Below are 13,171 nucleotides of genomic sequence, written 5' to 3'. Positions count from 1 at the left end.
CCATCTTCCAGAATTTCAAGCTGAGAAAATAATCATTACCGAAATAGTATAGTGTCACGATAAGAGGAAATCGTTTAATTATCCAACCACAATGTTTGCCGTACTTGGTCAGCACGTCTGGAAATCGTTCTTGAACGTCTGGATAGGCTGCCATTATCAACAAGTTTGCCATTTTGTATTCAATTTTGTATCTAAACGCATTGTGCTAAATGTGCCATTTACAATTCGCAATGGGATTTTTAATGACCCTCGTCATGCGAAAATGGGTCTTATTCCATATGCGCCCATCATATATATATAGCCCACTCAGCATGCGCATCTCTCAGTTGGTCAGGAATACATAATGAGACCATAAAATATTTAGTGATTTTATAGCGAACAGCATCGCTTCTGACCTGACTGCGCAAATGCACATGTTGGGTTTAACGCTGGCCGAAACGCATAAGACCAATTTTCGCATGACGCGGCTATGAACGTGTGATTTAAATGTGTCGAAAGAAAACTGCGTTTAAATCAAATATTAACATACGACATATTTCGATAGTGAAAAAATATACTCATAATATGGCATGTGAGGACACATATGATGTGCACTCCCGTAGAATAATCTACTTACACTAATGTGTGGTTTGACAATGCTAACACACATTTCATGCGTTGAATATGCAACTTACAAGTGAAAAAAAACACAATAGTTAAACTTTTGTTTTCATTTTATTAATTTAATATTTAGAAAAGTAAATTGCAAACTTTATTTCAAAGTCAGCGTATACGCCGTCTACATTTTTAAAAAGATATTTCTTGTTATATTTAGTTGTTTTTGGTATTAGCGATTATAAAGAATTCTTGTGGTTGTCTAAAGTATGCCTTTAGTAATTGGTGAACTCATGTCCAAAGTTTTATAAATTGAGAACTGTGAATATAAACAAGCTTAACCTTCTACTAACCTTCTACTAATGCGTTATTGCTCGATTGGTCATTGTCGGCTCGGGTACCCCGGGTACACTTAAATATACTTACATGTAACCCGAGTACAGTAAATATACTTAAACGTACCCGGGAATTTTAACGCTAAATCGGTCGTTGTCGGCTTTTTTAACATTAATTATTTTAATATTTATGTCAATTTTCTGTTAAATGGCCTCTATATTATCGAAACTCATACTCAAAAAGCATGTTGATACATTTAAAAAAAGAAGTTTGTTTCGTAATTACTGTAATCGGTAGCGCGTTTTACGACATCAGATTTTGGGCGAGAATAAAACTCGGGTACAGTCTAATGTCGGCCGGGTACGTTTTAGTATTTTTACCGTACCCGGGGTACATGTAAGTATACAAACATGTACCCGGGGTACAGGTAAGTAGTACCCGATCAATGACCAATCGAGCGTTGCGTAGCATCCGTAAATACAAAAGGTTGCCGCTATCTGTTGAGAACAAAAGAACATTTCCCAGGAATCCCCGCTGTAGAAGCATGAACGAGCTAGGTTTCGAAACAGACCATTCGTATTATTATTATGATTAATTGTTTGTTACATTCGGTTTAAGCGATTATGGAGCATTTTTTTGTTGTGGTCTATCGTATCGCTGAAGTTATTGTTGAACTCATGTTCAACGTTTTATAAATTGAGAATATAAACAAGCGTAACCTTATACTATTGCGTTGTTTTCACGAATCTATTAATAGCCTCAGATTATGAATGACCTGTACTACGTCATTGAGGTGTATGTGAGAGCAAGGAACGACAACTCTGCGTGGAGATTGCCGTGCAATTGGACTCTCGCGTCTATTAATAGCCTCAGATTATAAATGAGCTGATACGTCATGAAGACGCAGCAGAAAGTGGACTTTTTTAATAATTCATAAACCATCTCTTCCGCGACACGTATAATACAATCATTGTTTATTGATACTTTTCTATAAAAGCTCCGTTTGAAACTATTACATTTAACACGATATTCATATAATGTTTCCATTTGTGAATGAATATAGTTGGAGAACTCAGACCTGTTGCATAAATTATACAACTCTTTCTCGCGCGGATGTGGCAGTTAGTAGGCTCCCCGTAGATAAGCCGAACCGACTTGAAATTTTGCGTCTGCTAACGCTCACAAATAAAAATGGTTTAAAAATGAAAGTGAGTAAGGAAAGAAGGCGGAAGAAAGTAGCGCGATCCTAACGCACCGAGCTGATTCTACGGTCTTGGCGATTATGCTTTTGTTTAGATACCGGCCTTAAATGTCCTTTACCATTATTATTATATTTTGTATGGAATAAATTGAAATATTTTGTTCACGAAACATATCAATAAATCTAATTATTAATGAAGCTTAATAAATTAACGATTTTAGCTCTTGTTTATAACACAGAAAGTGTGTAAATTTTATGATGAGACAGCGTATATAGCGGACCCTCTTGATATTTTTTCGGCCGTGATTTTCAAGAATCTTTAAATGATTTTGATTAATTGATAATTTAAGGTAAATAACCGTTCATATAATTATACATAATTATCACTTTGAAAATAAACAACAAACGATGAATGTTTTTGACACCCATTTTATTTGAAGTATGCAAAGCCGAAAAATATCAAGAGGGTCCGCTATATGTAATTATAAAAGATCGATAATTACCGGTCTCGTGAATCAGTTACGATACGGTTTAACGCGCGGTGGTAAAACATAAAATGTTATTTCTTGTGTTTAACTCGCTATAAATCCATTAATAACAACGGGAATATTCTAAAAGTTATATGTTTGTGAAAGAAGTATTAATAAGCAACAAGATAACGTATAAACCAATAAAATCGGATTATTAGTTTTTGCATTAGATTGAATTTACTACAGTAAGGGTCAAATACTCGATTCATCTCCGTGATCGAATGTAGTCAAATGATCACATCTTCTATTTAGAATGAAATTTTTTACTTATAACAGAGATATTAAAGTTTGAAAAGTGTTGCGTTAGAAAAGTCTGCAATACACTTGCAGGGAACCTGCAATATGCCAAAATGCTCGGTTGCGCTCTTAAATATTCATATGAGCCATACATTTTTAAAATCTAGTTTTATGTTTTCCTGATATAAGAAACCACCTTAAATGATCAAATCCAAATAATTTTAAAATAACCTTGTCCTTCACTATTTCCACGTACAAACAGATGAAATCGTACATACTCCCACGTGCTAAAGCGTCCAAACGCCAAGAACGAATGATTTCACCGTGAACTTGCTCAGAATGTAGTCAAATGATCACATGTAAATTTTTAAATAAAAATCTTCACAAATAACTGAGATATTCAAGTGTTAAGTGTTGCGTTATAAAAGCATCCAAGTGTATTATTAAGGGATTCATATTTCTTGAGATTTTTTACTGACTTATAACCAAGGCCGCCACCCTTTCTGCGTTATGAGAGAACTTCAACAACGTTTATTTTAACCGTATTGTCCTCAATCAACATACCAACCTGTATTAAAGCAGCAAAAGTACTTTTAAAATATAAGAGGATCCTGATTCAAGTAAAATGGACAGACTGAGAGATTGTGTGTAAACCTATAGTGCCCTGATGAAACCGGTAGGGTAGTAATACACACATGTGTAATAATACGGAATAAATTCAAAAGGAAAAGTTCATTTTTATCCGAAACAGCATTAAAGACAGACCTTTTGTTAAAGTCTACATATCTCTATTTCCTATAGGAGGTGTGTTCCGGTCCAAGATATTATCCTTTCAAATGTAAATAATTCAAGTCACCTGGCAGTTTGTCTGTATGTGCTGGGCCCAAGTTGGGTGCACCTGAGCCAAGTCCGGAAGCAGCAAGTTCACTAAGTCCTACATCCTGTAAATGTCCTGACCCTCCATGAAGTCCTTCCTCTTCCGTGGCTTTAACTACAAATATAAATCAAACATAGAAAACTAGAAAAAAGAATTTTTATAAGGACATATGATTACCGTTGCTTCAATCTGAACCTCTAAAAATGCAGTGACGATACAGACACAAAAATAAGCTCGGTGATAAAAAATCATGTGTTAAGGTTAAATTATGGTATATAGGTTTTCAAAATGTGCATACTCAATTTGCATGTGTAATACCTACCCCGCTGATAAATGACACGATTCGCTGTTACTTCCACGGGGTTCATCTGTAAAATTTCAAAGTTACACTTTATATAATAAAGCGGAAGCCGTAAACATTGAGATTACGTACTGCATGTTTGTAATACTGTTTTACAGGATGGTTTAATGTCATTATCCCAGCTCATTTATTTATTTCAAAATATATTTCCTCTTATCAAATTGTTCCGGATAGAAAGGATGTTGGATGACATTTGAACTTATTTTCATCTTATCGTACAAACAAGGCCATTGACCTATTGTATGGCTATGATAATATTGATCACTTCTTTAGGTACATAAACTGATGGTTGTTTGGAGCATTGTTGATTTGAAACACAAACACGATGTATATGCAATAATTAATATGCCTTTTTAAGCAAAAACATATTGTGATCTCCATTAAGGGAAAGCTATTTATATGGTATGCTTTGTGGTGGTTTGTAGGGATTAACATGTGAAAATGCCATGCTGATAACGTTGAATGCGTTTTTTTTACAATGGTTCTCGAATAAATGAAACCTTACTACCATTGTATTAAACTGTGTTATAAGTTTGACATCATTACGGAATAATAATTATACAACGGCGCTTCAAACATTAAACATAACATTTAACACATGCAAAAGTTCTGGTAAAAATTAGTAGGCATATATATATGATATTCGTGAATAAAATATCTTGACAAAGATTTTTTTCTAAACGAGTCAAACTAACGGCTTAAAAAAGTCATTTTGGAAAATAACAGGATATAACCGCCCCTCTTCTACAGCTTGAAACGCCGAGTATCGGCTAGTGTGATTGTTAAGCACAAACGGAGATGTAAGTGGGCTTCATATACTAATTGATAGTAAAAATAATGCCATATTCTATAATTTAAGCAGCAACTTGGTCAACATATATTGACTTCGTTATGACCATTTACCAAATTTCTTCAGGAAAAATAATGCAAGAGTATTAAAGCAATTTTATTCTCATAATAATATTCATTTGTATAAAGTTAATATATGTATTTATTTTGGTCAATGCTAAGCCAAGTAGTTAAAACGTGAACGGTGCGTGGCTTTTCACGGACATTCATACATGAATTTTTTTTATGTTTGGTACATATATTTAAATTAATAGTTTGTTTAGTCCTTTGCCTAAATTTATTATTGATTAATCAAAATCAACATATTATCGCAGAAGATACAAAGTTTACCATTCTCTCTTTAATTTGTTGTATTGCCGCACGAAATGCCTCTTTGACACGTTTACAAGATTGATGGTCTCTTTTAGTAGAGAAGACACGAATTATTTCTTCCTTGAAACGCACTGGTGGGAATACTTTTGTCTGAAAAGAATGCAAAAATAATAATAATATATTGTTTCATAATATTAAATTCGCTTAATTGGAAGATGTCACAGCTGAGAAACAATGCTTGACCGACGAGAATATGCCGGCTGTGTGCGTGTACAGTTATGTTCCGGCATTGTACACAGCACATTCGATAATGATAATATAAGAATACAACTATTATATGCTTTGATTTATGTCAATCAGTTAAGGACATTATATATTAAAACTTTATTTTCGCGAAAATGGCGAGAGCGCACGCCATTTAATGGCTATAACCGTCAACATCAAATTTCTCAGAAATTCACACAAAGATAATATTCAGAAAGTTATTTTTAGCATGGTTTAATTATGGAAAGTTACTTTCATTTATAATTTGGAAGATCTGCACTATTTTAAGTTTAAGCTCCGTGTTATTTTAAAGGGGCCGTCCAAAATATTGTGGCATGTATTGAAGCTTGTCATTAAATGCTTTAAATGTTTTATGTTGATACATTTAAACATTGGAACAAAAAATCTTCAGTAAAAAACAAGAATACAAATTAAAAAAAGGAAAAAAGTAACCCTCAACAGGGCTCGAACCACTGACCCCTGGATTCCTGGAGTAAAAAGCCTCCCGCCTAGACCACTCGACCATCCACGCCCATATACAGAGTGAATGTATTGTTTAGCTATATAAGCAATCCTCGTAGTTTCCCAAAATATTGAATCGCGTCGATACGACGCTTTATCTGTTGCACGGCCCCTTTAAATCGTTTTTTTATATCTTGATACACATTTTAAGTTTCAAATAGCCGTTAAAACTCCGACCGTCCAGTGCGGAATAAATTGGACGCATGTGGTTAGCGAAATGACGGCCATATGGTACAAATGACGTCAGCTGATTGGATTAATAGCAATACAATTATGTTTTTAGTCGTTTCATTATATATCGCTATTAGTTCACATAACGATATACGGTTCATTAATACTTTTTGTCGGACGTATTCAATAAATCAAAGCATGATGCGTTTTATTACTATTACTTTGTCACGTGATGCATTATTGAGATTGTGTTTGCTGTAGAAACGTATATTCTCTATTGGGTTGTCCGTGCCCATCCCAAAGTCCAGGCTTGCAATCTGCAAAACAAATGTTTTGATATGGAATACTTTTTGCGGGTAATTTTAAACTTCTTTGATCCATATATTTGACCAACACAAAACGATCTTAAATAATCGAGGCCGAAAAATGTATACAAACCTAACAAAACAAATCGATATCCGTGTAAGCGCCCTCTAGCTTTGGAGGTCTGTTATGTTTGCTCTGTTTCTAAGTAATTCTGTGTTGGGTTAGTCTTTGTTAAGTCAAATAAGCTAACGTCAGAGTGGATTCTTGTAATTTTAAATGCTCTCCTAGTTATCAACAATAGCTAAACTTCATTTTTGAGAGAGAGCGATTTCTTACTTGAGCTCTTTAATTGCTTGATAAACTTGCAAAAGCAGTATATTTGTATTTGTTTATATTAGTAACGACAGTTTTTCTAAGCCGTGTATCATCTGATTATTTATAATGTGTTTGTATGTGTATGTTATGACATTTGCCTAATCGTAAAATGTAACACTTTACCTGTCCCAGTAGACTATCATACATGTAAGGGTACATGTACTGTCATATGATGAGATGTTCTAGTTTATGTTAAGGTAGACTGACCGGACTTTATTCAGGACATCGAATGATGTGGTGCTCTTGGCGGTCACGGGTGTTGACCAGGCCACGAACTACTGTTGATTTGGGTTAAGATACTATTTTAAGGACGATGGGGAGGTTGTTTACTTGCTGGGACCATCACGTTTTCAGAACAGTTTTCAGAACATGACCGTTTATATAAGCCTTTATATAAGCATTTATATAAGCATTTATATAAGGACTAGTATAAAAGCGGGGTATTTTTAACAAACTTCGAGCCAGTCGAGCCATTCGAGCCATTCGAGCCAAGCGGGTTTGAACTAGCACAGTGAACATCCCAATTTAGCGGCTTCACGGGATAGTGCAAGAGAGACGGACATTGGGACATTTGTTTTTCTGGACGGATTATATTTTGTGTTGGAGTATCTTGTTTATTTCTTTTCTGATTATTTCTTGTCTCAATTTCTTAAAGAAGAATTACATACAAATAAGAATAAGATACATTTACAATACCATATTTAATCAAGAATAAAAGTTGTTATATGCTACAAAAAGACTTGTTGCCTTATTATGCAAACTGATGAATAATCTACGAATCTCGGACATTTAAGTCAAATCAAAAAATTACACAACGCGACTTAAAACGAACTTTGAGAGCAAATAGATTTACATAAGGGTGGAAGTGCCACATAAAGTAAATCATTTTAGACGCCGTGACGCAATATAGTCACAAAGTGCCACATATGGTAATCATTTTTGAGCCGTGACGCAGGATAGTCAAAAGGTACCACAAAAAATTGTTCAAACGATTCTTTTGTCCGAACCAATCAAGCTAGATATGATGCATCGTCTTAATGTACATAACTCATACTGTTCATGTTTGTTATTTGTTAAACGAGGCTTTAAATTGAAATTTGGCATAAGATATTGACAGTACTTTTCTGGAATCAAATTCAAGAAAGTAGACATGTATGACCTTAACTTTTCAATTTTCAAGTAAGCTATTAGAGAGACGTTGACACGAATGTTTTTTTTTTCAATCAAATTGTTTTTCGTTACTCTTTTTGGATAATGTTAAATAGCTAAAATTGTTTTTTTTAAAAATGCTATTGAGTCGTATACGATATGAAAAGTATCTTCACATAAACCTAAATCATTAATCAATATTTATTAATATTCTAGCATTATATTTTTTTTTGTATACGCGTTCCTCTTAAAACTGCTATTCAAAACAAACGTTTCTTCAATTGCAAATGTCTTGCATAAGTGAACACATTAAATTAGTGACTTATATTGCTTGCTTTAATAGCTTTTATACATTTAAATGTTGAAACAATTATAACATGACATCGTTATTAGATATATTTGATAAAAATGGATTTCAAAAAAGGAGTATTTTTTCTCAAGTACACCGGTGAAAAAAAGTTTTATATTAATGGAAAATGACTTGTTGACCGTGTTTTAACGGGAATAAGTTAAGTAAAGATAGTTTACTTAAGGTTCAAACGCATAATCATTTGGCATATAATGTTACGTTGATATAAAAGTAAAAATAATAAACGCAACAGCAATTTTATGAATTTGTTATTTTGTTGTTTTTTCCAATTAATATACCATGGTTTAGGCGACGATTCTTCGCCATCAGAAATGCGACATATATGTACATGAAGGCGGCACAATATATGCAAATACATTTGGATATATTTCTCAAGACTGCAATCAAAACACGTATGATCATATGCGAAAGAACAAGCTTTTAAACATTTGTACCTGAATACGATATTCCGTGTCTCCGATTTTCATTGCTTTTTTTAGCTCGCTGATGGTTTCCTAAAACATAATTTTTCATTTCGATGTTTCATTTATATATGTGGAATATTGTACAATTAAAATAGTCATTTTTGTAACAACAGATAAGAAAACGATCTAAGTATGCTGATTAACAACTTGTAACGTCAAATGAAATAAATCGAAGTTTTAAAGGGGCCTTTTCACAGATTTTGGCATTTTTTTAACTTATTCATTAAATGCTTTATATTGATAAATGTAAACATTGGATCGTAAAAGCTCCAGTAAAAAATCAAGAAAAAAAATAAAAAAAGGAAAAGAACATTGCCCGGAGCAGGTTTCGAACCAGTGACCCCTGGAGTCCTGCCAGAGTCCTGAAGTGAAAACGCTTTAGCCTACTGAGCTATTCCGCCGAGTAGACATTCGTGACGTATTTTATACCTTATATAAGCAATCTTCGTAGTTTCACAAAATTTTACGACAAAAACAGAACTCTCCAAATTATTCAATCGTTTCGCGTTGCAACGCTTTATAATTTTTAGGTTTTAAAATCGTCAAAAGATGCATATAATGGCTATATTAGAGCATGGTTAATGTTCAGTATTACTGTTTCCTCACAAATATCATAACTAAAACGAAAACTTACGAATCTGAAACAACTTTTTTCAATTTTGTCAATTTACCAAAGCGTGAAAAGATCCCTTTAAACAATTTGAATTAATCATCATCATCAGCAGCAGCAGCAGCAGCATCAGCATCATCATCATCATCATCATCATCATCATCATCATCATAATCATCATCATCATCATCACCATCATCATCATCATCATCATCATCATCATCATCATCATCATCATCATCATCATCATCATCAATCCATTGACCGGTTTGCCTTTGCAGGGCAATGAGGGACGACAGGAATCTTCCTCCAGACAGGGATGTTGTGTGCTGCTGAGAGTAATTAATCCATGGGAAGTGATGTCCTATCTTTAACATTGTCCATCCAGCTTTTCTTCTGACGTCCTCGACTTCGACCTCCCTCTATAGTGCCCTGGAGAACAGTCTTGCACAGAGAGTCGTGCCTAGTGACATGTCCAAACCAAGCCATCTTTCGTCGCTTTACGGTCGCCAGTGTGGGCTCCTGTGGACCAACAATTGTTGCAGTAATGTTCCGCACGTAATCGTTGGTCATGTGCTCCGTATAAGAGATTCGGAGCAGTCTTCGGAGAAATGCATTTTCATGTGCCTTTATCCTTTGTTCTGTATTTGCGTGAAGCGTCCAGGTCTCGCAGCCGTAGAGTAGGATGGAAACAACGAGGGACTTGTAGAGCTGGTGCTTGGTGGGGAAGCTGAAGGAAATGCTTGTCCATAACCTGCTAAGTCTGGCCTTCGCTGCGCTCGCAATGGCAATCCTAATTCGGACCTCAGCGGTACAGGTGCCATCCTTGGACAGGGCTGCGCCTAAGTATTTAAAGCTGGTCACTTCCTCTAGCTTCTCGCCGTTTATGCAATGGTGTTGGTCGTGTTGTTCACAATGATCTTTGACTTTTCCGTGCTGACCTCCATCCCGAATGCTCTTGCTCGTTCATAGAGTCTGTTGGTGAGATCTTGAAGTTCCCTTCTGGTGCCACACATGTCATCATCGAATCTTAAGTTGCAGATGGATCTTCCACCGATGGTGTGGTGGTAACGGAGAGTATCCTGCATTATCTTCTCAAGGAAAGGATTGAACAGGATGGGCGAGAGCAGACATCATTGACGGACGATGTTCCCCTACTGTTCGTTGAGAAGTACTGCACTGCTGACGTTTCCGTAGAGTTCTTGAATGGCATGCATCATCCCATCGTCAATGTTGAATCCTCTCATAACATGTCATAGGCCCATCATGCCACACGCGGTCGAAAGCTTTCTGAAAGTCAATGAAGTTATGGAAGAGCAAACGTTATTGTTGTAAGTGTTTATCAATTATGATTCTGCAGTTGAAAATTTGCTCCACTGTGCTCAACCCAGCTCTGAATCCAGCCTGCTCTTTGGCCAGTAGTTCCTCAGCCTTACATTTAAATCGCCTTAAGTATGGGCGGACTTTTGTCGTCCGCTTCTGGACTGGGATTGTTCTGAAGGAGACTGGAGTCCGGTTGAAGCCGATAGTTGTAGAGGTCACTGTAGTATTCACTTCATATGTTAATGACTGCGGCATTCTCGGTTAGGAAATTCCCGTCAGCGTCTGATATAACAATGGCCTTGGGCTGACTGGTCTTCGTGAGGGTCTTGAGGGTGCTGTAGGCCTTCTTTATGCTACATGCGGTCATCTCTTGGTCGAGAATGATACAGTTTTCCTCAATATATTCCTCCTTGGCCTCTTGAATCGACTTCCTTAACTCCGTGTTCGCTTTCTGGTAATTTGCCCTAGAGTACAAGCTGGCGTACTCTCTCTCTCTCTCTCTCTCTCTCTCTCTCTCTCTCTCTCTCTCTCTCTCTCTCTCTCTCTCTCTCTCTCTCTCTCTCTCTCTCTCTCTCTCTCTCTCTCTCTCTCCTCTCTCTCTCTCTCTCTCTCTCTCTCTCTCTCTCTCTCTCTCCCAAGCACCTCTTCCGCCGATGACAAAAGGACATCCTTGATGTTATTGCTAATGGTGTCGATGTCATAGTCTAAGAATTTCAGGGCTTCAAACTTGCCACCTATCTGTGCTAGAAATACCTCTGCTATCACTGAATCTTTAAATTGCTCCAATTCAAATCTTACGCGAGGGATGTTTTTGATGCGCTTGCTCTTTAACTTCAGCTTGATGGTTGTGAGCACTAAGTTTTGGTCACTACCAATGAATGCGTCAGGAATCGTTCTTGTGTTCGCCTTGTTGATGCTTGACTTGAACCGTTGCGACGCTAGTATGATATTGATATGGCTTTGTACTTGCCCGTTTTGAGCATGTCATATACTTAACACCATTACATGATCAATAAAATGTATGTGTGGTATTGATGAATTTACTCTTGCAAGTGATTAAATCTGTATTGTACCTATGTTTTTCCAACAGATAAATCATCATAAGCATTAAATGAATCATTTTCTTATATGACAATATGGAAATTCTGTTTTGAAAGAACAACAACATTTAATAAACGCTTTATATACCGCCGCAACCCATATGTATTCTAAGTGTATCTCGTCTACACATTTGGGTAATTCTCGAGATACAACTTTGTGAAGGAGTTCTTTGGGCTCTTTTAGTTCCGGTGCTGATGAGTTCAGTATCACATTGAAGATTTCGTCAGTTAATGCGCTCAACACTTTCATATCGCCGATAGCTTCGCTCATTTTTTTCATAATGCTGTAAAAGAGAACAAGTAATGCTATTATTAACATCGCAACTCGTTCTTTCAAAATAACACTGGGACGATCGGTGGTTCTTTGTTTCCTTTGATGCGTTAATTAACGAGTAATACCATATGATTCATGTGAAATTTCAGGTGAACACCATTAATCGACGTTAATATTTGAAATAAAGCAAGCAGCCTGAGTTGTGAAAACGGAAATTATTCCGTCATGATTTTTGATATAATAACCCAATTATTTGTGCACAATACATTTATAAATTTGATCAAGTATGTTGTGCGTTACGTCGATGCACACGAAGCTGTATATTTTATATGCATTTTTGCGAAAACATTTAAAATAAGCGACACAAAATAGCGTAGTTAGACCGTATTATATACATAATAAGTTTTCCACTTTGACCAACATTCGACTTAAGAACGTAGACGGTAGTTGTAAATGAATTTTTGTAACACATAGAATGTAATCTGGTTTGATAGTTTGCTATAATACTCTTTTTAAATAGAAAAACTAACGAAAACCCCAAGGTCACCAGTGTTATTTTGTAGGGTATTGTATTCATGACTGTTTCAACATTGCGGCCACTTCCGCCTAATATTTTCAATTATGCAACATGCACGAGGAAATAGCATATTTATGTCTTTTGACGTTGAGGAGGACTAGTATTATAATACTGTTGCCATAGAAGTGATATTGATTAATATTGTATTAAATGTATAACTCGTAAAAAATATGCTCATAATTTCTTGTTTACATAAAGTCAATCATGGCATAATAAATATGCTCAATTATGGGGGCATTTTCAATAAACGGATTTTTTGCTGTTATCATTATTTAAAAATAGTCCACATGCTATAGTGTTGTTAATATATACATTAAATGATACTTTTATAATGTGTGAACAATCCATTCATTGTCCAAGTAAAATGTG

The 13,171-nt window shown here is 35.6% G+C and overlaps 1 protein-coding gene across 6 annotated transcripts in view; it reads right to left on the bottom strand.

Annotated features, from left to right (window-relative positions):
• The window catches only part of LOC127844452 (deoxynucleoside triphosphate triphosphohydrolase SAMHD1-like), a 47,948-nt gene that overhangs the window by 21,501 nt on the left and 13,276 nt on the right, over positions 1–13,171 (bottom strand). For all 6 annotated transcript variants that reach the window (XM_052374663.1, XM_052374667.1, XM_052374662.1 and 3 more), the window contains 6 exons: positions 12,040–12,235; positions 8,889–8,948; positions 6,476–6,571; positions 5,316–5,447; positions 4,098–4,143; positions 3,755–3,889 (listed from right to left, as the gene is read on the bottom strand). In XM_052374663.1, the coding sequence (XP_052230623.1) occupies positions 3,755–3,889; positions 4,098–4,143; positions 5,316–5,447; positions 6,476–6,571; positions 8,889–8,948; positions 12,040–12,235 (665 nt within the window). The remainder of the gene's footprint in view (positions 1–3,754; positions 3,890–4,097; positions 4,144–5,315; positions 5,448–6,475; positions 6,572–8,888; positions 8,949–12,039; positions 12,236–13,171) is intronic.

The sequence above is a fragment of the Dreissena polymorpha genome, chromosome 9, assembly GCF_020536995.1.
Source record: "Dreissena polymorpha isolate Duluth1 chromosome 9, UMN_Dpol_1.0, whole genome shotgun sequence".
Classification (NCBI taxonomy): domain Eukaryota; kingdom Metazoa; phylum Mollusca; class Bivalvia; order Myida; family Dreissenidae; genus Dreissena; species Dreissena polymorpha.
The sequence above is the reverse complement of the archived record's forward strand: the minus strand, read 5'-3'. Positions and strand labels throughout refer to the sequence as shown.